The sequence below is a fragment of the Frankliniella occidentalis genome, unplaced genomic scaffold (genome assembly GCF_000697945.3).
Source record: "Frankliniella occidentalis isolate FOCC.00 unplaced genomic scaffold, Focc_3.1 Scaffold294, whole genome shotgun sequence".
Lineage (NCBI taxonomy): Eukaryota > Metazoa > Arthropoda > Insecta > Thysanoptera > Thripidae > Frankliniella > Frankliniella occidentalis.
In genome coordinates this window covers 322,396-345,861 of record NW_026267420.1, presented here as the reverse complement: position 1 = coordinate 345,861, position 23,466 = coordinate 322,396, and the positions used below count along the sequence as shown (strand labels likewise).

General features: G+C 46.6%; 3 protein-coding genes and 1 long non-coding RNA gene across 7 annotated transcripts; 3 read left to right on the top strand and 1 right to left on the bottom strand.

Moving 5' to 3' along the window:
• Positions 1-41: 41 nt before the first annotated feature.
• LOC113218386 (probable ATP-dependent RNA helicase DDX23) lies at positions 42-1,560 on the top strand (the record flags this gene model as incomplete). Its single annotated transcript, XM_052273704.1, is given in 5 exon segments — positions 42-200; positions 283-522; positions 614-874; positions 960-1,134; positions 1,212-1,560. Coding segments are annotated over 5 exon segments (1,059 nt in total), but the record flags the coding sequence as incomplete, so codon positions are not given.
• A 199-nt stretch (positions 1,561-1,759) lies between these two features.
• LOC113218365 (uncharacterized) lies at positions 1,760-12,885 on the top strand. 4 transcript variants are annotated; one of them, XM_026438681.2, is made up of 20 exons: positions 1,760-1,926; positions 2,532-2,634; positions 2,760-2,869; positions 3,189-3,328; positions 3,424-3,668; positions 4,072-4,101; positions 4,227-4,326; positions 4,442-4,660; positions 5,388-5,477; positions 6,310-6,465; positions 6,565-6,838; positions 6,915-7,073; positions 7,150-7,403; positions 7,498-8,129; positions 8,208-9,551; positions 9,636-9,956; positions 10,043-10,244; positions 10,398-10,647; positions 10,742-10,969; positions 11,186-12,885. In XM_026438681.2, exons 2-20 carry the CDS (start codon positions 2,558-2,560, stop codon positions 11,392-11,394), a joined length of 5,040 nt encoding a protein of 1,679 aa, XP_026294466.1. In that variant the 5' UTR covers positions 1,760-1,926; positions 2,532-2,557; the 3' UTR covers positions 11,395-12,885. The 4 variants fall into 4 exon arrangements, with proteins under 4 accessions (XP_026294466.1, XP_026294464.1, XP_026294467.1 ...); XM_026438679.2 differs by having other exon boundaries at positions 7,147-7,403; XM_026438682.2 differs by lacking the exon at positions 4,072-4,101 and having other exon boundaries at positions 7,147-7,403.
• A 700-nt stretch (positions 12,886-13,585) lies between these two features.
• Positions 13,586-15,983, top strand: LOC113218373 (uncharacterized). The gene is made up of 4 exons (XR_003304098.2): positions 13,586-13,796; positions 14,028-14,200; positions 14,283-14,379; positions 14,473-15,983. It is a non-coding gene; the product is annotated as an uncharacterized LOC113218373 (long non-coding RNA).
• A 40-nt stretch (positions 15,984-16,023) lies between these two features.
• On the bottom strand, positions 16,024-21,115 carry LOC113218368 (ATP-binding cassette sub-family B member 6). Its single transcript, XM_026438688.2, has 15 exons — positions 20,859-21,115; positions 20,142-20,458; positions 19,865-20,064; positions 19,468-19,624; positions 19,054-19,234; positions 18,785-18,951; positions 18,453-18,690; positions 18,206-18,381; positions 17,927-18,132; positions 17,621-17,828; positions 17,374-17,552; positions 17,184-17,298; positions 16,968-17,108; positions 16,761-16,882; positions 16,024-16,674 (listed from the first exon to the last, which is right to left on the bottom strand). The coding sequence occupies exons 2-15, from the start codon at positions 20,436-20,438 to the stop codon at positions 16,542-16,544; spliced, it is 2,520 nt and encodes an 839-aa protein (XP_026294473.1). The 5' UTR covers positions 20,439-20,458; positions 20,859-21,115; the 3' UTR covers positions 16,024-16,541.
• Between the last annotated feature and the right edge of the window lie 2,351 nt (positions 21,116-23,466).

The following is a 23,466-nucleotide window of genomic DNA, read 5'->3' as shown; positions in this document are numbered from 1 at the left end:
AATTCCTTACACAATTTTCATAACTTTTCTTTTCATCCAAGGGTCCATATGCAATTATTTTGGCTCCCACTCGAGAATTGGCCCAACAAATCGAGGAAGAGACAATTAAAATTGGAGGACCTCTTGGCATACGTACTGTTGTAGTAGTGGGAGGTTTATCAAGAGAGGAACAGGGTTTCCGCCTTCGTTTGGGTTGTGAGGTAATATTTTGATTGTTTTTTGAACCAGCACTACCCATTATGCTCATACTTGAATATTTATGTGTTTTGTTTTTTTCTTCAGATTGTCATTGCTACTCCTGGACGATTGATTGATGTTCTTGAAAATAGATACTTGGTTCTGAGCCAGTGTACATATATAGTTCTTGATGAAGCTGATCGTATGATTGACATGGGTTTTGAACCTGATGTGCAAAAGATTCTAGAGTACATGCCTGTTACGAATTTGAAGCCTGATAATGAGGATGCTGAGGATGAAGTCAAGCTCCTTGCAAACTACAATTCAAAGAAAAAGTATCGACAGGTCAGTAATAACAATTAAATCCTTAACACTGAAAAATATTGGTTCATATAACTGCAGTTGAACTCACATACTTCAATTACTTCTGTTTCAGACTGTGATGTTTACAGCTACTATGCCCCCAGCTGTAGAAAGATTAGCTAGGACTTACCTTCGCCGACCAGCAGTAGTTTACATTGGTTCTATTGGTAAACCTGTTGAAAGAACAGAACAAATTGTCTTCATTATAGCTGAGCAAGACAAACGGCGTAAGCTTATGGAACTTCTTAGCCGTGGTGTTGAACCACCTGTCATTATTTTCGTCAACCAAAAGAAGGGTGCAGATGTTCTTGCACGTGGTTTGGAGAAACTAGGGGTGAGTGTTTCTACTTTTCAAATTACAGTAAATCTGTATATTCAATTATCATAATATGTGAAACTAATTCAATACTAAATTGCAGTTTAATGCCTGTACACTTCACGGAGGCAAAGGCCAAGAGCAAAGAGAGTTTGCCCTGGCTAGTCTTAAAAATGGAACAAAAGATATCCTTGTGGCCACAGATGTGGCTGGTCGTGGTATTGATATCAAGGATGTGTCCATGGTCATCAATTATGATATGGCTAAAACTATTGAAGGTACTACATTAGCCTACTGTATTTTAACTATTTCATTTTCTTTGAACATGTATTGTAATATCTTTTTCTGTCAACAGATTACACTCATCGTATTGGGCGTACTGGACGTGCTGGCAAGAATGGTGTGGCTGTGTCTTTCTGTACAAAGGAAGATTCCGGATTGTTCTATGATCTCAAGCAGCTGATGATGTCCTCACCTGTCTCCACTTGTCCACCTGAATTGATGAACCATCCGGAAGCTCAGCATAAACCAGGAACTGCTATGGTTACAAAGAAGAGGCAAGAAAAAATTTATGCTTAGTGAGATGTAATTTTTATAAATTGTCAATCAACTTTTTTTGGTAGTTGCCTTACCAATATTTCCCTTCCTCACATTTGTTGAAATATTAAACAGGCTGTAAAACAAATAAATTGAAAAAAAAAATATATTGACAGACTGTTGTCCATTTACATCTTCCTCTTCTGTGTACCTACCTTTCTCAAGGTACATATTTCGAACGTCCACCAACACGCACACATTTTGCACCACAGGCACATTTAAATAACCGCGCCTTCATCTTGAATGAAAATGTGACCACTTTTTGGGCATAGATTCTATTGGCCGAAATTTTGCCTCTACAACACCCTCTGGCGGTTTTCTTTGGAAACACTACTTGTCTGCTTCTAGTTTTTAATTTTTGCGGGTGTACAGAAATTGTAGAATTTTATTTTAAGAAATGTGTCGTTGCTGGGAATGTTTATCGGAAGCGAATGCCTTTCTTAATCAAATCATTGCGAGCGGACTCATGGAGTGTAAGTACTGACGTCTTTTCATTTACGGTATTAGTGTGGGTTGAGGACTTTTCCAAGCAGACGAAATTTTTATTATGTTTGTTTTGTGACCTAGTGTGGGTGTGAGTTTCAGGATTTTGATTTGCTCGTGGACTCTCTTCTTTAAACCATTATTGTATTTTGTGGTACTCGTGACATCTTGTTGCTGTCAGATGCTCGCTGCTCATTTACTCACAATATAACCTTATACAGTATTGTGGATGTGAGTTTTCTAACTACTTGCAGTTTTAGTAGAAACCTGTAGCAAAGTTAGAGTCAGTGGAAGCTTTAAAATTACATTTGTGAAAGTCATGATAATAATATTCTGTCGCCAACCACACCCTCTATCTTTGTTTTCCGTAGACCTGCGTTCATTATTTATGTATATGACACATATGTTTGACAAACTTTACTTTCCTTAGTTTGTGATGTGAGATAAAGTAAAATTCAGCAGTATTAAGTCCTATGTTTCCTGAAAATATTGTCTTTTTCTTCACATTCATGTTATATAATTTCTTCCTGTTTTTTGTTGTTTTTTGTGGAAAAATACTACAAGTGCAACCGTTTTCTTCCCTTTTTCTGCACAGGATATGGGCCGCTCAAGTAAGCCGCTATGACCGAACTGCAGGCATTGGTTGAGTTTTCAGTGGAGTTGTACAAATTCTACAATGTTGATCTCTTCCAGAGGGGGTAAGTACTTACCACTTACCAAACCACCACAACCCCCATCACCACAGAAAAAAATAAAATAAAAATAGTTATCATGTGGAAAGAAATAATCCATGGTTTCATTGCATACGTCCTCTTCTTACCAGGTACTATCAGGTGCGTTGCACCCTCCGCACCTCCCCCAAGCTGCCCGTCCGCGTGGACGTGTCACTGCCTCCCAGGAAGAGCGGCAGGGAGCCTCGTTCGCCGCGAGAACGTAAGTCGCCTATTATTGAGAAATGGAGTGCAGCTCCGATACCCAGGCAACGTAAGGTGCCTGACGTTCTCTTACCGACCGGTGCCGTTGCCGGTATCGTGCCCATACACTTGCCAGAGCGCCAACAGGGCGGGCCGCCAGCTCCTCACAGTTGTTTGGCGGGTTGGCCTACCCAGCGCGTTGCAGGCGCGCTGTCTGTGAGGTGGTGGTGGCACCCGCCAGCACTTGCTGCGGCGGCGTGGCGCTCATAATCAGTGCGTGATGACGAAGACTGTGAGAATACTCATTCCTGTTTCCCTTATTGCCGATGTGATCGCAGGCGTGGAGGTCATCTTCCCCGCGTGCACGGTGGACGGCACGGCCGTGTCCAAGACGTTTCACATCCTCTATCGCAATGACGAGGTTGTCCTGGACGACGTCATGCTGTTCAGGGCCTTCATCCTGGTCGACAGCCACAAGGTAAAAGCGGCGCGCTCGAGCCACGGTGTCGTGCGCCACCCCCCCGTGGCCTTGCTCTTTTCATGCGGCGTCCTATATACCTCCTTCCCCCGCAGATCGAGGAGACGCTGGAACGGGCCGACTTCACCCTGGTCGTGGAGCTGTGGTTCACGGACGAGCCGTTCGGGCCGGACCAGCAGCGCTGCATCGAGAGCGTGTGCACGCGCACGCTGCGGCTGCACTTCCTGCCCACGCGCGGCCTGCACGACCACGTGCCGCTCCTGTTCGACTACAGCCACCTGGCCGCCGTCACCCTCACCGTCCACGCCGCCCTGGTGGCGCTGCACCAGCCGCACGTCAAGTGGGTACCCGAGCCGGAGGGCGGAAGGCCCAGCCTGGGCTCGGCCGAGCGAGCGCGCCCGCAGTCATGTTGGAAGCACCTCAAAGGCTTTTACCCGACCTTTTGCTTGAATTCAATGCACCCCTATATGGCACTCTCGGGCGTCGGAGAGGAAGCTTGATGGCCGCCTGACCCTTACCGGCCGCGCTCGGCGGGGCGACTAAACAAATTAACCCGATTGATTTCTCTGCAGTTTGCTTCTCTCCCTAACTCCTGCCCGCCCCCGTGCCCGGTTGCAAGCTGTCGCGCGCACGGCGCGAGTGACTTAAGCGGAGGGGGGCGAAATATTTTGCCGTGTGCTCGCGCTTTCTTTTTGCTAATCCCACTGTGGACCTGGTTTTCCTGCTGCCGCACCACATAAAAGGAGGAGCATTTTGCATTACGTTCAGAGCTGGTGAGTACGCCTACGGAAATATGTGTTGCCACATTCCCCGATGTATAGCTTTGTCCCTTTCCTCCTCCCTCTTCGCTCCCCCGGGACACGAGTGACGTGCGCGCTTTTTTGGGCTTTGATTCTAGCAACCCCCGCAGCACCAAGCCATGGCTAGGGGCGTCGCAGAGGCTGAACCTCCGGCACCCGTCCGGCAACAAGAACGAGCCGGCTTTCTTCGGCAACCTGGTAAGGCCTGCAATAGTACACTTGTCGGAGAAGCAAGTGCCGTCGCAGTACGAGGAGTGGGACTCGTGTCGGAATATCATGCCCCTGACCTTCCCCCGTGTCCGCTGTGCTCCAGAGCAGCGGCGGCGCTACCAAGTGTGCGAGCGGCGGCAGCAGCCGGCTGGCGCACGCCCGGCATGTGCACCAGGAGGTGTGCTCGCTGCTGCTGGCCGCCTACGAGGCGCTCCAGACCAGGCTCGTCAAGTACATGAAGCTGCTCCCCAAGTGGCAGCAGTCCCCCGTCCAGACCAAGGACTGCCTGCAGCGGTTCAACACCCTCAGCGACTTTGCCAAGGTGAGGTCGTGATCCGGCGAGACTTATGGCTTGTGGAAAAGACTGAGGAGACGTGACCAGTCTGTCAACACAGCACGCACGCCTCGAACCGTGTCGTAAATTATCTTTATATTTGGTTGACGGTTTGTTTTTCAAGTTCCCATCGTTGTCGCCGTATTGTTTGCCATCAATTGAAAATGGAGCACGCGTGTATTTTCACGATTTCAAGCCGACTTTGTTTATCTTTTCGCACGGTTTCTGCTAGAGTGCACCTTTAAAAATACAGTAATTCCTGATGTTCTGCCTGGTTTGCAAAGATTCTAATTCCTTCAATACCGATACATTTATGTTTTAAAATATACTCTTGTTTGTCTTTACTGCCAATGATATACTCTCACACTTCGCTTTGCCAGCACTATACTCTTTATTCTGCACTTTCCCTTTTTGGAGGTTCAGTATTTATTCTTTTTAAAATAGTAAATTTTCTAAACAGTTACAACACATTTTGCGGCTCTGGTATTTAGACCATATTTTATGCGGAGCCGTCTTCTGATTATTACTTTGCAGATGTTTTCTTTATCCATTCCTTAAGCTGCTCGAGCACTTTTTAAACATATTCCTTCAAAGCTGTGTGTGAGAGAAATACAGTCAAACTGAATGATGAAAACGAGTGTGGAGATAGAGGAATGGAAAGAACAGGGAAGGGAGATACTTGGTAGGCCGGTCTCAGCGCCCTGTGTGTTGCAAGGAGTGTCACCGCACGCTGGCCGGCTCCGGCGAGCACCGTGCCGAGCAGCCCCGCAGATACGGACATGGCTACGAGTACCGGGAACACCGGGTAAAGCAACAGCTGATCCCTCCTTCGCCCCGTTGGCCCCGGTCGGTGGGGACCACCGGGCGGCAGGGCTCGACACGGCTTTGTGCTAGCAGGCGACCGCATCGGTCGAGAGTCAGGCATTTGCTACTGGCTTCACTTTATACATTTGCTCAGTAAATCATGGCTTCTATCCTCGTGTCTGTCGTTGGACTCAACCGTAGGACGAGATTGTAGTTCTTGGCTTCATCTTCCCATCCTTCCTCAAACTGAGAGGCAGCCGCTGACTAGGAAGAACTGACACTCATGATGCCGAACTTCGAGGACTTAAATAACACTTGACCAATATCCATCGCAACATACATCACCATACGTACTTTCACCCTTCCTAAACCTTTAACACTCTGCCATTCATAGTACCGATGAGTATCCTTCTTCTTCCTCCATTCGCTGCTGCTTTCTGTCGCTAGCGCCTGTGAGCAGCTCATAGGCAGACCCGCAACGCACGCATGTCGTGCTCGGTGGCCTACCCAACGATCCGCAGGCGCTATGAGCAGCCCCGGCATGCAAGATTTCTTTCTTTTCTGTTAACATCGTAATAGTAATGACAGCTTGCGTCATTTTACAATTATTTCCTTAGCGTAATAGTACACCTGATGTATTTACATTTACTGCTTGGACATTTCAAAGACGTTGTATCATAGTCTGTAATTTTCTACATTTTATATAAAATAATCCGTTCAGCAAAGTTTTAATAGTTTGACATGAGAAATGCTTTTACTTGGTAGTTAAACATTTATTTGATAAATACAAGCGCCACCTGCTGATTTTAACCGTGTCCCGCTTCCTTCCTTAGGGCGTTGACGTGGAGGAAGAGTTCGCGGCGCTCGCGAATAAGGACATCGCTCAGCTATGCGCTGAGAACATCATGCTCTGGCAGAAGTTTCTGGACGCTTTCACCCTAAAGGAACCTGTTCACCAGCACCTGTCCAAAGTTCACCACCAGCTGAGGGTAAGAAACTCTCAACGATCACGGCCTCAACGACTCACTCCAGGGTTGTGTCAGGGTGCACGCTAAAGCTCGAAACGCCCCTGCCCCTCCCCTTCGCAGGTTCGGCGGTTCGCCGAGGCATTCTTCGTGCTGGACAACCCCCGGCACTCGGCGGCGGGCTGCTACGACGCCAACTACCAAAACTACCTGGCGGTGAGCGAGATGGCGCGCCGGTCGCGCTACCTGGCGTCGCTGCCGCCGCTGCCCATCCAGTGCGTGGAGACCGACGGTGACATCGCCACGCTCCCCATCATCTTCGAGGACCAGTACCAGGAGGTGGACGAGTTCGCAAGGCGGCGCAGCGCGGCGGGCCTGAGCGGCCTCGGGCGCGGAGGTGAGTTTGTCCGCGCGGTGCGGGTGCGATTGCGGAGCCCACCCTGGCCGCGGTGCTGACGGTCGTGTTCTTGCAGACGAGAGCAAGCAGCCGGTGCGGGCCGGCCACGGCGCTGCGCCGCTCGCCAGCCACGACGACTGCAGCTGCGGCATCTCCGCCATCCTGGAGTCCAGGGCCAACAAGCGGTCGGGCTCCACGACCACCACCCTAGCGAGCAACAGCACGCAGTCCACGGGTGAGTGGCGCGGCGACCTGCCGGGCTGATCTTGGTCGGAGCTGCACCCTGTCCTAACCTACGAATTGTACAGCAGATCTGGTGGGCGTGGGCGAGCAGTCCGAGCTGCAGGACGACAACGTGATCAAGGCGACGCTCACCCTGCAGCCGCACCGCGGCCAGGGTGGGCACGGCCAGCCCCCGGACCAGACGGCCACCCTGCCGGTGCGAGGCGCGACGGCCAACGCCCGCAGCGCGCGCCACAGCAAGTCTCTGGACCAGCTGCGGTCCCTGCAGGCCAACGGCGTGGCCAACGGCACGGCCAACGGCGCCCCATCAAGGCACGGACAGGTGAGCAGTGAGCACCGAGAGAACGACGGTAGGTGACTTTCGTGGGGGGCTGGAGGACTTGGTGTTCTGACGACGCGCGTCGCCCTATCCGCAGGGTCGCTCGGGGACTAGCCACGGCCACAAGACCGAGGCGTGGGCCTCGGAGCCCGTGGTCGACGTGGACGTCCCGGGCTCCAAGAGCAGCGAGTGCCTGGCCGGGCTGGGCGGAGGCCTGGGGATGGACAATGGGCTCCCGCCTCCACCACCTCGATTCCGCGCCACCTCCAACGACCAGGACGGCGGCGGGTCGTCCACCGAGTCCATCAGCGACTCGCCTCCGCAAGCGCCCCTCGTTCGGCTCAGCAACGGCACATACCGCCGCCTGGAGACGAGTGCCAGCGTGCCTTACGACTTGAGCGGACAGGGCGGGCACCAGGTCGCGGTGCCGGAGTCACCTCTGCCCGACGACCTGCCTGGGCTGCCGCCCTCGCGCAGCACCGTGTCCCTGCCCGGCGCCCTTGCGGACGAGGGACTGGGGCTGGGCGTCCTGCAGGACGAGTTGACTGCTGCTCTGCACGGCTTCCACATTGACGAGGACTGCAGGCCGCTCCCGCTGCCACCGCGGCGCGCCGCCAGCTGTGAATCCATGCCCAACCTCACAGACATGATCCGCGACCCGGAGAGCAACCTACTCTTGCCGCCGAGCGACCCGGTCTCACCCACCTCCCCGATTATCAACGGCAAAGTGTAAGTGTGCCCCCTCCCCTTTTCCGCTCACACTGACCTACTGATTGAACGCTTGAGCTTATCTTTTGTATTTTTCAGGCCCGCAGACAGATCGTCGTCCTCGGTGTCGCTGTCGGTGAACGGCGAGGGCGACCGGGAAGGCGACGGTGACGTGACGTCGGAGCAGAGCGGCTGGGTGTCACACTCCTCGCGCCGGTCCTCGCGCGACGCCTCCAGCGGCCAGCTCAGCCCCGACACGGACCGCGAGATGGCCGTGGTGAGCTTGCAGGCCATGTCGCGGGTCAGGGCAGCTCCCGCCGTCGGGGCGGCGAGTCGTCTGGCGGGACGGCGCGCCGAGGCCCCGGCCAGGGAGGTCAGCGGGGAGCTCCTGCGCGCTAGACTCAAGGAGCTGGCGCAGGTGTCGCGCGTCCGGCACCGGGGCCCCTTGCCACTGCCCGACGTGGCCCCTGAGCAGGCCGGCCAGACGGTGCCGGACCTCGTCGCCAAGAACCTGCCGGAGCAGCACACCATGTTCCCCTTCCCGGACCTGGTGTCCAGCAACAGCCCGCTGCTTCCGCCGGTGTGGTTCGCGAACCCCACCTCCTCGGGGGATCCACCTCCACCCGCGCCCGGGAGCGTGTCACCACCCTCACCCGCCCCCGGGAGATCGCTCCGACCCGCTCCCATTGCCGTCATTGAACCCGCCTTCGATGACGAGGAGCTCCAGCTGCCGCCGCCGTCCATGTTCAGCGATGACCCGCCGCCCCCTGAGCCCTTCCGTGACGTGGCGCTCGCGGCTGAGTCCTCGAGCAGCGCCCTCCCTCCGCCCAACCTCGTCGACATCCCTCCGCCGTCGCCGCCCCTGCCTGCCGTCCCGCCGTCCACCCTGTCCCGGCGGTCCTCTACAGGCGTGGGTGCCAAAATGTCGCCGTCCTTGTCGTCGCCCGCGCTCCCTGTTGAGACCCTGTCGCCCGGCCCTTGCAGCCCGCTCGGGGACATCCGGGGCGAAACGCCCCCCAGGAGCCACTCGCAGCGTGTGTCGCCGTCCATGGGGGTCCGCGCCAAGCTCACGGCCTCGGCCTCGGGCTCCCTGTCGGGGTCGGGGTCAGGCTCCAAGTCGCTGCTGCTGCGCCGGCTGTCCCCCAGGCCGGCGGTCAGGCATGCCCACGACCAGGGCGACCAGCCCCAGGGCGAGAGGCCCGTCCCGGCCAAGAGGCACAAGATCCCCGCGCCCCTGACCCTGGAGCCAGGCGCCGGCCCTGCCGACGGCATGTACCACACGCTGCCCACCCCAGGCCGCGCGGCACACGGCCAGGCCCGCGGCACCTGCATCGACAAGCGGCCTTGGCGTCGGCCGATACCCATCACCAGCGGGGTGGACCCGCCATCGCCCGCCCTCACGTCCACCCCAGCGTCCACCCCGGCCTCCAAGCACAAGACCAAGTGAGTGCGCGCTTGACCATCCCGAGTGCCCGATCGTGCCTGTAGGCCAACTGTTTAGTTGTTGACACTGCTCTTTCTTTTCAGAGTGAAACGGGAGATCCAGTCCGGTAACTACAAATTCCAGAAGCTCTCCAGCCAGAGCACTAGCAGTAGCGCGAGCAACAGCAGCAGCACGAGCAGCAGCAGCAGTCACGCTAGCAGGAAGACGGAGCTCACCATGCTGGCTGTGCAGGCCACAGTTCAGCCCGAACCGACGCCCGCTCCTCAGGCTGAAGAGCCTCAGGACCTGCAGGACCAAGACCAGCAGCTCATCCTCTCCGGTTCCGACTACGAGGCTATCGTGAGCTTCGCCAAGGCCAAGGAAGAGTTCAAGAGGCAGATGAACTTCTCCGGTATGATTTACAGGTATGTTATTGTGCAAACCAGATGTTTTCGACGCGTGGCTAGCTGGAATAACGATGTCACTAAGGCTCTCTCTTTTTTCCCTTCAGTGACTTCGCCACGCTGGCCTCGACGCTGCCGTACTTCTACATGAGCGACTCGTGCCGCCTCTACTCGCCGTCCGGGCTCCACCTCGTGGTGTGCGTCCACGGCCTGAGCGGCAACTCGTACGATCTGCGGCTCGTCAAGGCCTTTCTAGAGCTGGGCCTCCCGGGCTCGAACCTCGAGTTCATCATGTCGGAGAGGAACTCGGTACGTGTCGGCTCTGGCCGTGGAAGCCGGGGAATACCCTCCCGTCGCACTCGCCTGCCATGGGGTTGCCTACCCGTGGCACGGCAGGCGCTCGTCAAGTCCAGATCTTTGGAGACCCGGATTTTATGACTTATTTCCTCCCCCGGCCCGCAGTGCGACACGCAGACCGACTTCGACACGATGGGCGACCGGCTTGTGACAGAGATCCTGTACTACGTGGACACGGTGGGGCTGAACCCGTCGCGCATCAGCTTCGTGGGCCACTCGCTGGGCAACGTGATCATCCGGGCGGCTCTGGCCAAGCCGCGCATGAAGCCGCTGCTCGGCAGGCTGCACACGTTCCTGTCGCTGGTGGGGCCGCACCTCGGCACCCTCTACAACAGCAGCGGCCTCGTCAACATGGGTACGTACTATACAGTGGGGTCGGCGAATGGCAATGAGGCGCGAAGTCGCAAAAGTCAACTCGGCCTTGGCCTTTTGGTCGCTCGTACCCGCAGGCGTCTGGCTGCTGTCCCGCCTCAAAGGCTCGGACTCCATCGTGCAGCTGTCGTGCCGCGACGCCCCGGACCTGCGGCAGACCTTTATGTACAAGCTGAGCCAGGTGTCCAACCTGCACCTGTTCAAGAACGTGCTGCTGTGCGGCTCCTCGCAGGACCGCTACGTGCCGCTGCACTCGGCCCGCATCGAGCTGTGCAAGGCGGCCGTCAAGGACTCGTCCGTCCAAGGTACGTAGCAAGCAGAGACCCCTGCCCCCTCCGCCTAATCGCTCAGCCCTGGAATGCGCAGAGTGTGCGAATGAGACGCGGGCGTCGTGTTGTGGCGATAAGCGCGACAACAACCTCCCCGCCGGCCGGATGCGAGCCCGGCGGCGCGGGGCGGGGCGGCCACCACACGTCATGCCACGACATTCAATGGAGCGCACTGTTTCGATAATGTTGCAGGAACTGCCTACCGAGAAATGGTCCAAAACATTTTGCATCCCATCATCAACAATCCGGACGTGACTTTTGTCCGGTACGACGTTCACCATTCTTTTAGCGCGCACACCGCCGACGCTCTGATCGGCCGCGCTGCACATATTGCTGTTCTCGACTCAGAGAAATTTTTGGAAAAATTTCTAATGGTGGTTGGACTGAAATATTTTCGATAGGAGACACTTTCGTTAGATACTTTCGTTTATTATTATTTGATACTGAGTTCCCAGTGACTTCTTTTTCTTTAAAAAAAAAGAAAGTACCAATGATGTCTGTTTTAACCATAGTGATATGGTTTGACAAATGATAACATGCTGGGAGTTGCACACTTCGTAGGTGTGCTCCTACAACTTCTATTTTCCTGTGTTGTGTTCCCTTTAGATCTTTATGATCGAATGTATCCATTTCAGGAAACAATATCTGTCTCTCTCTTGTGGTCCACTCAATTTTGCTCAGTTTAAATTTTAGATAGAATAGAAAGTTTCAATTTTTACTGAATTTCAAAATTCATATGTAATTTTGGACTACTAGTTTCATTTCTCCTCACACCATCTCACTTAATTCTCTTCCTCTGTTCAGTGGACCATTTTGTGTGAATGAAGTATTTTTTAATACTATCTCTGTGATCTGAAGTAAATCTTTGTGAACTCTAATGATACTAGCATTTGGTGCTACTGCTTGCTACCAAGCTGTGCCACTTGCAGTTAGGAAGTATCAACTTTCCCCTTTCTAAAAATGCTATCCAGTTTGCAAAGCTGTATTCTTGTGGACCAAAAGCCTATAGCTTGCTTCCACTATCCATAATAATAATGTAAATATCTACTATCTCTCCAACTTTGCTAGCATAGCTGGAATTTTGCATTGTTTACTGTGCTCCATTTTTTATATCGGCCTATTGATTTTAAAAATCTAGTAGCAGAAATTCTGTTGACCAAAGCCATAATGATTCAGTCCCCCTTTGCATTCTGGTGATTAAATTTTCTAGACTCATTCTGGTCAGAAATTTTTAGTTCCAGAGGTCATTTTTAAATTGTTTGAATAAAGTACAAACTATCTTACCATAAATGCCAAAGTTATTGCTCAAATGGATCCCATAAATTAACTTTATCTTTACAAACCTCCATGCTGGTTAGGGCTTCTAATTTTTAACGTTTAGAATGAGTCAAGACAAAACTTACAAAAAACATATGACTCTTTGTTTTTCAACACCACCATTTATTTCCTCTCTAACTTTTATGGTCCATTCCCAAGAAATGTAATTTTGTCTTCCTCCTCATTCCTAAATTATTTTCTTTTGAAGCCTTTAATTTACAGTGATAAAAAATATCTTTAGCAACATTGTGTGTGATACATGTAAAACTGCCAAAAATGTAATTGCATAAAACAAACTGAAAATCTAGCAAGTAGTGTGGTACATTTTACAAATCTGCAGTTATATTCGACTTATTCCTCTTATGTTGTCTTCTGGTTTAAAAATTGTCTTCTCAAACATCTTCCTCTTGTAATCGTGTGTTCTTCCCCAGCACCTATTAATTTTTCCATTTAAAAGAACCTCCATAAATTTTTTGAAGTTTTACCTTTAGATTTATGTTGTAGTTGTGGGAACTATGTGTGTATATGTGTGTAAATATGTATCATAATGAATAAATCTATCGAATACTCTAAAACTGTTGTCCTAACTCAGGCTCTTTTTTTTTGGGGGGGGGGGGGGGGAGGGGGCGGAGTTATGTGACATGATTATACACGGGGGCTCCTTCCGGCTGTGCTGTAACATGCAAGAGTTTTTTGATCCCCTACAGATTGATCAGGTACAGGCTCAACAGGATAGTCTCAGCTCATGATGGCGCCTGCAGCGCGCGGGGTAGGCTATCCCGCCAAGCAGCTGTGCGGAGCCAGCGGCCCGTCCTGAGCCCCTCATGCAGGGTTTGATCGGTCAACCGAAATAACGTTTGGTGCCCAACGATCCCTATCTTGTGACATCTTTCAGGAACGTTTAACTCACTGAGGCACCAGGCACCACACGCTCGCGTAGGTCAAACCATGGTCGAACAGACCACACGTTCTTTTCTGTCATCTGTCATCCCCCCCCCCTTCCCCCCTTCACCCGCATCCCTTCCTCGTATGAGTTCTTCGAAGGGGAATACCTTCCGACGCAGTCCCCCGTGGAACCCCTTATTGTTCTTTTCCACCTTCCTCCCCTTCCTCCCTTTCCCCTCTGCTCTCTCCGTCCCCCTCTCTCAACGCCCTTCTCCCTCCCCCTCTCTCTACTCCCCTCTCCCAGTTTTCAGCCGTCACGCGGGCGGGCGGGGCGGGCGTGGGGGGCACCCTTCCTCAAAGCGGGCATGTCAGCGCAGTCGCAGTGGTGTGGTGGTATTTTTAGTTCAGTATTGTGCGGGCTGCCGGCCGGCTCTAGCCGCCACCGCTGGTCGCCATTACGCCTGCCGGTGGTGCTGGCATTGTGGCTGTGGAGGGTGGCGGCCGGGATCAGACTTAGCAATGGTTGTGTCGAGTAGTTAGCGCTACTTATTCGAGTATCAGGAGGCCTGAAACTTTTTCATGAACGTTAATCACATGAAAGGTGAGTCACGCTTATGAATAATTTCAGTTTGTTAAGTCCAACAAGAAAATTCACATGGGGCTTGGACGGCTTGGGGATCCCCCATCACATTGGATGCCATGATGGAAATGGATTCCCTTTACCACAACTTTTGGGGCCGTTGATTCCATGGGATCCCACTTTATGTGATAATAATTATTTTGTATTGTGTGACAAATAATATTTACTTATTTGTTGTTTGTTGATTTTTAGAGACATATCCCATTTTGTACACAATGCAAGCACGTCATCTTAAATGACAGACAATCTCAAAGTGAAGCATCATGTTTTTTGCTTTTGAAAAGGCTTATTTGATATTGTGCCCTTACTGCCTCCCACCCAAGTAGTTTGTCAAAACAAAAGGCTGCATCTTTTGTGAAATGGAGGTAAGTGTTTTTTTTTCTTTAATTGATACCAACATTTGCTGTGCTTCAGGATGTAAAGTGTTTCCACTGTCTGTGTGTTCAGGAGCATCTTAATATTCGCGGTTTTAATCATCCAGTTGATGCTGTCTTGAATCAAGGAGGCGATTGCTAAAACCTGAAGTTTATGAAGTGTTGGCATGGTAAAGACATTATTTTTCCTCATGTTTATGAATTTCACTCCAATTTGTTGGTAGTGATCTTCAATATTTTTTATTTTGTTTTTTTATTTGCAGTCAATTTTTATTATTGAGAAGACCCTCTCTAGGTGGGGCATGACGTTTTCGTTCGTGAGAGGGATTGAGATTGGAGCCATTACTGCTAGTTATTGGTTCCTGCCCGAGTGAAGGCTAGGCTGGGTTGGAGATTCTCGTACCAGATTGGTTTCATATGAGGGGCCAGACTAAGTAGCTCCACGTGAAGGAAGTTGTGTTGTACTTTGCTGCGTGAAATGCTTTTTCTTGGGCGAGGGGTCTGTTCAGTTCCACTTCATGCCGATTCATGATCTCCTACTTCTCTTTTCTTCTATTCTCTCAAATTTCTTATACAAGAAATTGAGAATGGGGGATCTGACTTCGGCTGAATAGTGTATTTACTTGGCCTTATCTATAAACTGTTTTGTTAGAAATTATATTATGATCTTCCCTTTTCAAGGGTTCCAGTGATCTAATGTTTTGTCAAATAAGACAGGGCCTTTGTACATTAGCTCTTCAGTAGTCTAATGTGATGTGTTTCGTGGTGTTATCGGTGCCATGTTTGGCCTGGTAACGTACGGTCTCTTAGCTGGACGAACGAGGCCACTGGTTTCTTGCGATTGTAGGTCACAAAGCAGATTTACAAACTACTTTCATATAAAAGTTCTAAAACTATCTTGTACTTTTTAAGGTGCTTCTCAGCACCATCAAAACATATCTTCCAAATTTATTTAATTGTTTCGATCTTTATTGTACATTTAAATTACAAATAAGCCAAATACCAGTTCATATAAAAACAAAAAAATAAAAATTAAAAAAAAATTTAAAAAAATAATAAAAAAAAACAAAAAAAAAACCCTCTCTATGGGGGAGCCACGTTTTCGACGTGAGAGGGATTGTGTGCTTCAGTGATTGTGAAAGCTGTGCTGGTCTGGAGCTTCTCTTGCCAGATTGGTTTCTTATGAGAAGCCAGACAAAGCAGCCCCCCCTTTTTTTTTTTTTTTTTTGTAAACTAAATTACAAAATTTCCATAGTTACCTAAACTGTGTGAAGTTTGGTCTCACCGAGGTCGGGGTGTGATCGACCTTATACTGTAATGCTGTTGACAAAATGTGAAACTATCTCTATCGACTATTTATAAATACTGAAAAAAACTGCCTCCTAAATCTTTTTATAATGTGTTGAACTTTTTAGGGTTGGGATCTGTGGAGTGTTAAGAACAAACTGTCATCTTTGGGTAACTGTAATTGTCGGTCTTCCTTCTTGGTAGTGATCTGATTATGTGTACTCTTTGAATGATTATGTTTCTGTAATACTTGATAGATGCCTTCCCTATTAGTCTGGGAGGCGGATCGTTTTGTTGCAGAGCCCAGACCATCGGGCCACCACACTCTTTGTCACCTGAGTTGTGTAGCAGTAACGGCCGTTGCAGCAGGCGAATGCGCCCCGACTTTCTTCGCGGCCTGTAGCGTCACTAAAGTTTTACAAACATTTAGATAAATTACTAATTTGTTTGAGCATGTTCTTATAATAAAGTTCTCCATGTTCTCAATGACTAATGGATTTTTTTAAAAGTTGTTTTAAACCTTCACATTAATTCATAATTTTCTATTTTATTAAGCTGCACAACACTTCTACAGAATAGGCAATATGAAAATACACACAATAATGGGTCTGGATTGAACCTCTTCGGATAATTCATAAGACTAAAAGGTTGAACAAAATAAATTGAAAAAATTGTTACCAGTAAACCAGTCGTTTTAATCCACACAGTAGATGCCGAAGTAATCTGCTACTTGTCAACAAATAAAATCTGAATTCTCATTAAATGGGATCTTTAGTAATTCATTAATTTACACTATACAGGCTTTGAAATTCTACAATGGCACTACTTTAAAAACATCAGTCTATGCAGCCAATGCAAATTCCTAAAGAATGCTTTAAAATATATTTACATCTAATATGATCTACCACTTAGGTAAATAACTTTGTTTCACAATAATTGTAAAGGAGGAACGTATAGGACCAATAAATTAGAGAAAAGTGAAGAGCCCTATTGAAGAGATAGGACCTCAGTAACAATTTAAGAAACCTAATACATTTATTTTCCACTATCTTGTCCCTTTGCCACTACTAGTTGAGTTCTCTTCAGAGTTACTCTCCTTCAGAGCTTCATTATCATTCTTCAGCTGTTGCTGCCACATGTCAGCATAAACACTCTCTTGGGTGATCAATTCTTCATGCCTAGCAAAGACAGAAGAAAGGTTATTAAGTTACATATCATTGTTCTTAGCTTACTAACTATCAAAAAATGAAACACTCAAGCATACCTTCCTCTTTCCACTATTTCACCTTCTTTCAGAACAATAATCTCATCAGCATGGATAATTGTTGAAAGACGGTGAGCTACAATAACAGTCGTGCGGTCGGCACAAACTTTGTGAAGGGCCGCCTGAAATAGAAACAAAAGAAATATTTCCATGACATTGACCAATGCTATTAGACCAAGATTGAATGGATTTATAACACAATTATACCTGAATATTTCTTTCTGTTTGTGTATCCAAAGCACTTGTTGCTTCATCTAGAAGTACAATTGCTGGACTCTTAAGAATTGTCCTAGCAATTGCAACTCTTTGTTTTTCACCACCACTGAGTTTCAGACCACGCTCTCCAACCTACAAGAAAATATTATCTGGTGAATAACATCTTAATTCCAACAACAAAAATAGTATAGGCTTCAAATTATTTACTTGAGTGTCATATTTTTCAGGGAATGTGAGAATACGGTCATGAATTTCTGCACTCTTGGCAGCTGCAATGACATCTGCTTCTGCTGCATTCAGTCGAGCATATTGAATATTATACCTGGAATACAATTTAAAACTCATAAGCCTTGATAAGAACCAGATTTAAAACAAAATCTAGAAAAGGAATACAAACCTAATAGAATTATTGAACAGGACTGTATCCTGAGGAACAACACCAATATTTTGACGTAAGGAATTTTGTTGAACTGTTTTAATGTTTTGTCCATCAATCAGAATAGCTCCATTATCAACATCATAAAATCGGAAGAGCAAACGCATTATTGTTGTTTTACCACTTCCACTTGGCCCAACCTAAACAAGGTTCAGATTAATACAAATTAAATCACAATCAAAATACCAAACTTGAAGTTCTTACTTACAATAGCAACTGTTTTACCACCAGGAACTGTGAAACTAATATTTTTCAATACTGTTCTCTCTGGTAGATAAGAAAATGATACATTACAAAACTCTATCTTTCCCTGACGAACAGCCAGGGGGCCAGCCCCAGGTATGTCAACAACTTCTTGAGTTTCTTTGAGAAGGTCAAACATGTTTTCCATGTCTACAAAATTTTTCTGGATGGCACTGAGAAAACACATTAATTTAATATAATTAATCTAACATTTGGAGGTATTGATCAAAATAATTACTTACACTAAAGGATAGATCATAATATTACTTACCGATAATATGTACCAAACCAATTGAGTGGAACATAAAGTTGGATAATGTATGATGAAAATAGAACATAATCACCAACTGTGAGGGCGTGCAAATCAACAACCATGTGAACACACAACAACGACCCAGCAAGAAGCCCAGCACTGATTATGAGGTTTTGCGCAGTGTTCAAAATGTTTAGAGTTAAACTATTCTTCCATTCTTCTTTCTGTAGGAGGATAAAAATTACAAATGAAGAATTGTTTTATTACAACTAGAGTAATTCTATATATAACCATTACCTGATAGACCAAAATAGCTTCCTTGTATGCCTCAACCTCATACGCTTCAGCTCCATAGTATTTAACAGTTTCAAAATTGAGCAAGGAATCCACACTCCTTGCATTTTGAGCATTGTTAGCTAGATTCATTCTTCGCTGAAATTTGGTTCTCCATTCAGTCACCATTATAGTGGCAGCTAAGGGAAAAAATTTTTGTAAACTATTATCCTGAATATTGTTTAAAAATGTTGATAGGAAAACTGCTTACCAATATATAGCACCATAGTTGTGAAGACAATGAGTCCAAACCAGCCATTGAATGATGACACAAAGAAGACAACTGCAATTACTATGTCAGTAATAGTGGGGAAGATGCTAAATAAAATGTAATTAAGCAGGTTGTTGATGCTGTCTGTTCCCCTGTCCATGACCCTCAGAACCTCTCCAGTTTTGCGACTCAAATGCCAACGCAAACTAAGAGCATGCAGATGCTCGAAAAGAGATACCTACAAATTCAGAAATGATAATTTAAAGAACAAACACAATTTTTTTTATCAAAAACAATATAGATGAAATTTTTGTACTGTAAATATTTCTTACCTCAACCTCTCGTGTGGTATACTGTTGTATACGAATCCATAAAAATGACCGCAAGTTATTTAAAAGGCCCATTGCACCAGTCCCACTTCCTTGCAGAAATTTAAAGAGCACATAGATCATAACATAGTCATAGTGAAAGATTGGTGACTTTTCAGTCATGCTGTCAACTGAAAATAACAAATTTTGTGAACAAGTTTAATCATGTTAGAACGCTGAGTCCTCTCATAAGATAAACCAAAACAAAAATTTAAAAATTAGTTTCATCATACCTATGAGCTTGCTAAATATGGGCACATACAAATTGATAACACGTCCACCGGCTAAGAGCAGGAAACAGAACAGTACTCTGAACTGCAATAATATCTCTTTGTGCGGCCACAGAAAAGGTGCAAGTATTTTTACTTTTTTCCAGAAGTTACGCCAGGTTGAAACATTGCTGGAATCAGGGTCCTTCACAAAAAGAGAGAACATAATTTATAGGATTCTTTACATCCTAGTTGTTTAGTACTAAACCATATGATTTAGTCCTATGTAATTAGTAATTATCCCAAAGAGGAGTAATTTGACTAAATTTTGAGCTTTGCAAAACATTTAATAAAAAAATGAAAAAAAGTAAAGTAAAGAAAGAGAAGTCAACAATTGCACTCCACTGATCTTTGTTGTCATGGAAAACTGATCCTTACCTCCACAATTGGTATTCTAGCTTCAGAAGAAGCAGAACCTATATTGTAATAATCTCGGTAGGTCATAATGCCAGGGGCTCGTAATCCAAGCACAAATATGCCAAGACAAGACACATATCGGAGTACAAACAAGGCCATCTCAATCTTGTCTGTAAGCCTGCAACAATGTTAAATTCTTATCACACATCCACAACTTCTAAAAACTTAGATATTTTTTGGAAAGTTTAAAAAAATGTCATTAATGAAATCTTTAAGTGATCCAAGTTTAAATAGGTTTCTCTGAACATATTGAGTTACTGTATCACTAAAAGAAGAGAACCATCTCAACAACCTGCGATGAAGCAAAGCCAAATACATTATACACTCAATGGATCAGGATCTTGTGGAAGAGACTTACGTAGTTAAATGGAACCACCAATCATCTTTCCGTAAATTTACAAAGCTGAGGTTTTCAAAAATGAAGAGCAAACTCCAAAAGAGCAACAGGACTAGACCATGACCTCTTGATGGAACAGATGGTAGCAAATAGTGGCGCTCAACAACAAGAAGCGCAATAGATAAAGGAAACTGGACTATTGATAACACCATGGACAGAATCTAAAGGAAAATATTGGTTAAAAAGACATAATTAAAAGGGAAAAAATAATTGACTGTCTACATAAATGTTTACTTACCATATAACCATATACCACATTGTCATTAATGAGTGTCGCTTGCACAGCAAAGCGAACAACACATAACACAGGCAATAATACAAGAAACAATAGCTGTAGACCATACAGCTGTGATTTTGGGAGTGATGCTTGTGAAACTTGTGTGCCCCATTTGCGATATATCCAAAGTTGACTTGTTCCAAACAGCAAAAGCCATCCTGCTGTGATACTATTCGAAACAGTATCCATAAAGCATTGTGAAGTTCCACCGTCAACCCACACTTGACTGAGAGTAATGTTAGGAGGGCAGTACAGCATGATGACTCTTTACTGCGAACCTGTGTAAAAAACAATAGGTCAGCCGAAAAAGTCAGTAATACTTCAAAAAATCATAAAACTTGATCACAAACAAGCAGCCATTAAAATGTCATAACCTCTTCCCTATTGACAATTTGAAATATAAAATAGAAACATCAATAAAATATAAATTGTTCCTTATAGAAAGGAAAAAGTAAACAGGATACAAATGTCGTACACTCAATTTTTCAAAAATCCGAACAGAGTTTTCAGAAAGTTTGCTATCTGTCCCACAAACATCGTCTGCTGACCCACCCGGTATTTCTGAAGAATTACCAAAACCCGAAAGACACGCAAAATAGAAAAGAATTCTGAACACGTATGATACTGTAAATTCTTCTTCTAATCCAAGGCAATTAAAACATAAATATTCCACCTTACCGGCTAGCGGCTACTGCGACTGAAAATCAAGCTCACTCCTTAAGTTTCTTCAGAACGTTTCCTTTGACATTGTCATTCAATAAACTTCTTTAAGTATGAAACAAGAAACGAGACTGTCGCCTTTACCACTATCGGTAATTCAGGTAGTGGACAGGTCTAGGCCTGCACAGGGCAAAGAATCTGAAAAGTCATCATTCGTTTCGTGTGGTGTGGTGTGTGGTGTGCAACCACACTCCAATGAAAATGTTTGTTTGGCTGGCAAGCATTACAGTGTGACACAATCAAGTGTAAATACACAGTAACCTGACAAGTAGAAAATAATCGCCTTATTTTGGATTGGATAAAGCGTTTTAAAACACACGGTAATCACCTCAACTGAAAAGGCTTTGCATTAAACCTTGAAAAAGGCTAAATACTATACATATTGTTCTTATTTAAAGTTCCCGCCGGTGTTGTGTAAGAAACAAATGAAAGCGAGGAGTGCAGACGACGTCTATTTTTTTCCGTCTTTATGTTTCGAAACAAAAAATTCTATTTCACCAGAAGTCTGTCTGATTTAAAAGAATAATTTAGAAAACCGAGGTGGTAGTTAGTTTTGAGAAACAACGAATTCAATAACGGATTGTTTGGTCAGAACGGTCGGTTTATGGGGTGCGATGGGTGCGATCTACTGTTTCCAAGTAACGGCAGTAAACGAATGTCGGCTGTTTCGGTACTTTCTCAGAAAGGGAATTAATTTACTTGTTTTGACTTAATGCAATAGTTTTTGGCTGACCATAGCTTTGTCATTGTTTAATTGTAATTCCTAATTAAAAGTTATTCTCTTAATATCTTCAATAACGACCGAGCAGGCCTGTTGTTTGACAATCAGGTCAACTTTAAATTGTTGTCTGCTTGTCTGAAGATGGCTACAAATTTAGAGGAAGAACAGACTCGAGAATGTGAAGTTTACGTACAAACCCACAACATTCAGCAGTTGTTGAAAGATTGTATCATCCAGCTCTGTGTAACAAGACCCGACAATCCAATCTCCTTCCTCAGGGAATACTTCCAGAAACTGGAAAGGGTGAGTTGTCCATCATTGTTTGGAGGTTAGCCTTGTTTTGACAGTGGTTGTTCATTGCTAGTTTTCATAATTGTAAACTATCCCATTCAGTGAAGTTAATTGGGTTACCCCTAATCTTATGTTTACTGCATAACAGTATAACCAGCTCATAACTTCAATGGATTACTACTTGTCAAAGAATCAACGAATCACTTAATTTAATCAAGTGTTTCAAAATTTTGATGTTTTAATCTGTAATTGTATCTGTCTACGTCTACACCCATTAGTGGCCTCTGCTCTGGCCTGATCATAAGTGTCAAATCCTTTTTCATTTTTTTTTAGTTATCATCTGTTGTGTTCTATGTGTAATTATTGGTTTCATAAGGATGCTTAGACGGTGTCCTGGAAGAATTTTTTTAAATATATAAGCTATTAACACCCCATTCACTACATTTGTTTGTGTCAACATAATCTGAGGTAATGATCCTTGATGTTTAATGTGTTTTTATAAAACAGTACTAGCAATACATTTGGAGGATTCTAATCCTAGTATATGCTTCCTCCCACTTATACATATTTTAGCTAATGTTCCTCATTTTTCTGTTTAGTAAGTGACATCATCACTGTTTGCTAATATAATTTTTGTGGTAATCAGTAAACATGCCTTCCAAGCTAATAGCTTCGTCGACTCATGATGAATTCATGATTGTAGGACCTATCATAGACTTACTAGCTGTCATGATAAAGTGTATAGCCACCACTACTCCCATCTCGAGAGACTTTATGTGTGGAGTATCGCCTCAAGCCGGGCCATCCAGCTGCTAGCGCTGTCACCCGAGGGTGTCGGGAAAACGAAATATAATTGGTAGTGCACCCCCCAGTATGTGCATTCGCAGTGTACTCCCAGGCAACCCTGCATCCACCGATTTGCGGCCGCTTGCCACTTGCGGCAACGTTTCACCTTCACCTCAGTTGCCTCCTCCTCATCCTCCTTTCATTTCTTCTACCCCTTTCCCTGCACGTCGCTCCATTCTGGCGCCATTCTTGAAGAATGGATAGGTACCAGCCATGTGTGGGTGATTCACGCAGCACACTTCTGTAGCTTCAATGTCCCGCATGCACGCGTGCGGGTGGGTTGCCTATCGTCGAAGGCCAACATGGCTCCGAGCGGGTAGGCAACCTCGCTAGCCCGGGTGCATGCGGTACAGTATTTACGTAGTTACGAAAGTGCGCTGCCTGAATCAGCCACCTGGTATGTATGGCGCCTGTATCGGCGCGGCGCGGCGTCCTTCCCCGCCCCACTAAATTGGCCGCGAGTTGTTTTTCGCGTCATTTCCGTCATCTCATAGAGGCGACCAACACCCCCTACTGACGAGGACCAAATGACCCATGCATATGAGGAAAGCGAAACTTATCGTTACCAGTATACAGGGTGGCCGCTCTGCCCCGTTGTTTTGAAAAGGTAGACTATGTAGCCCCATCGCAGACGGAGAGGGGAGGTGAGAGGGGACGGGAGAGGTAGGTGCGGGTGGGCTAGTCTACCTTTTTAAAACAACGGGGCAG

What these genes read in the sequence shown, in the direction of transcription:
- LOC113218365 (XM_026438679.2), top strand. Translation starts at nt 2,558, where the DNA reads ATGACCGAACTGCAGGCATTGGTTGAGTTTTCAGTGGAGTTGTACAAA. An exon ending in CTGCACCAGCCGCACGTCAA is followed by an intron (nt 3,669 to 4,071) that starts GTGGGTACCCGA and finishes ACCACATAAAAG; the next exon opens with GAGGAGCATTTTGCATTACG. An exon ending in GAGCGGCCTCGGGCGCGGAG is followed by an intron (nt 6,839 to 6,914) that starts GTGAGTTTGTCC and finishes GTGTTCTTGCAG; the next exon opens with ACGAGAGCAAGCAGCCGGTG.
- LOC113218368 (XM_026438688.2), bottom strand. Translation starts at nt 20,438, where the DNA reads ATGCTGTACTGCCCTCCTAACATTACTCTCAGTCAAGTGTGGGTTGAC. An exon ending in AACTATGGTGCTATATATTG is followed by an intron (nt 18,382 to 18,452) that starts GTAAGCAGTTTT and finishes TTTTTCCCTTAG; the next exon opens with CTGCCACTATAATGGTGACT. An exon ending in TGGTTTGGTACATATTATCG is followed by an intron (nt 17,829 to 17,926) that starts GTAAGTAATATT and finishes GTGTTTTCTCAG; the next exon opens with TGCCATCCAGAAAAATTTTG.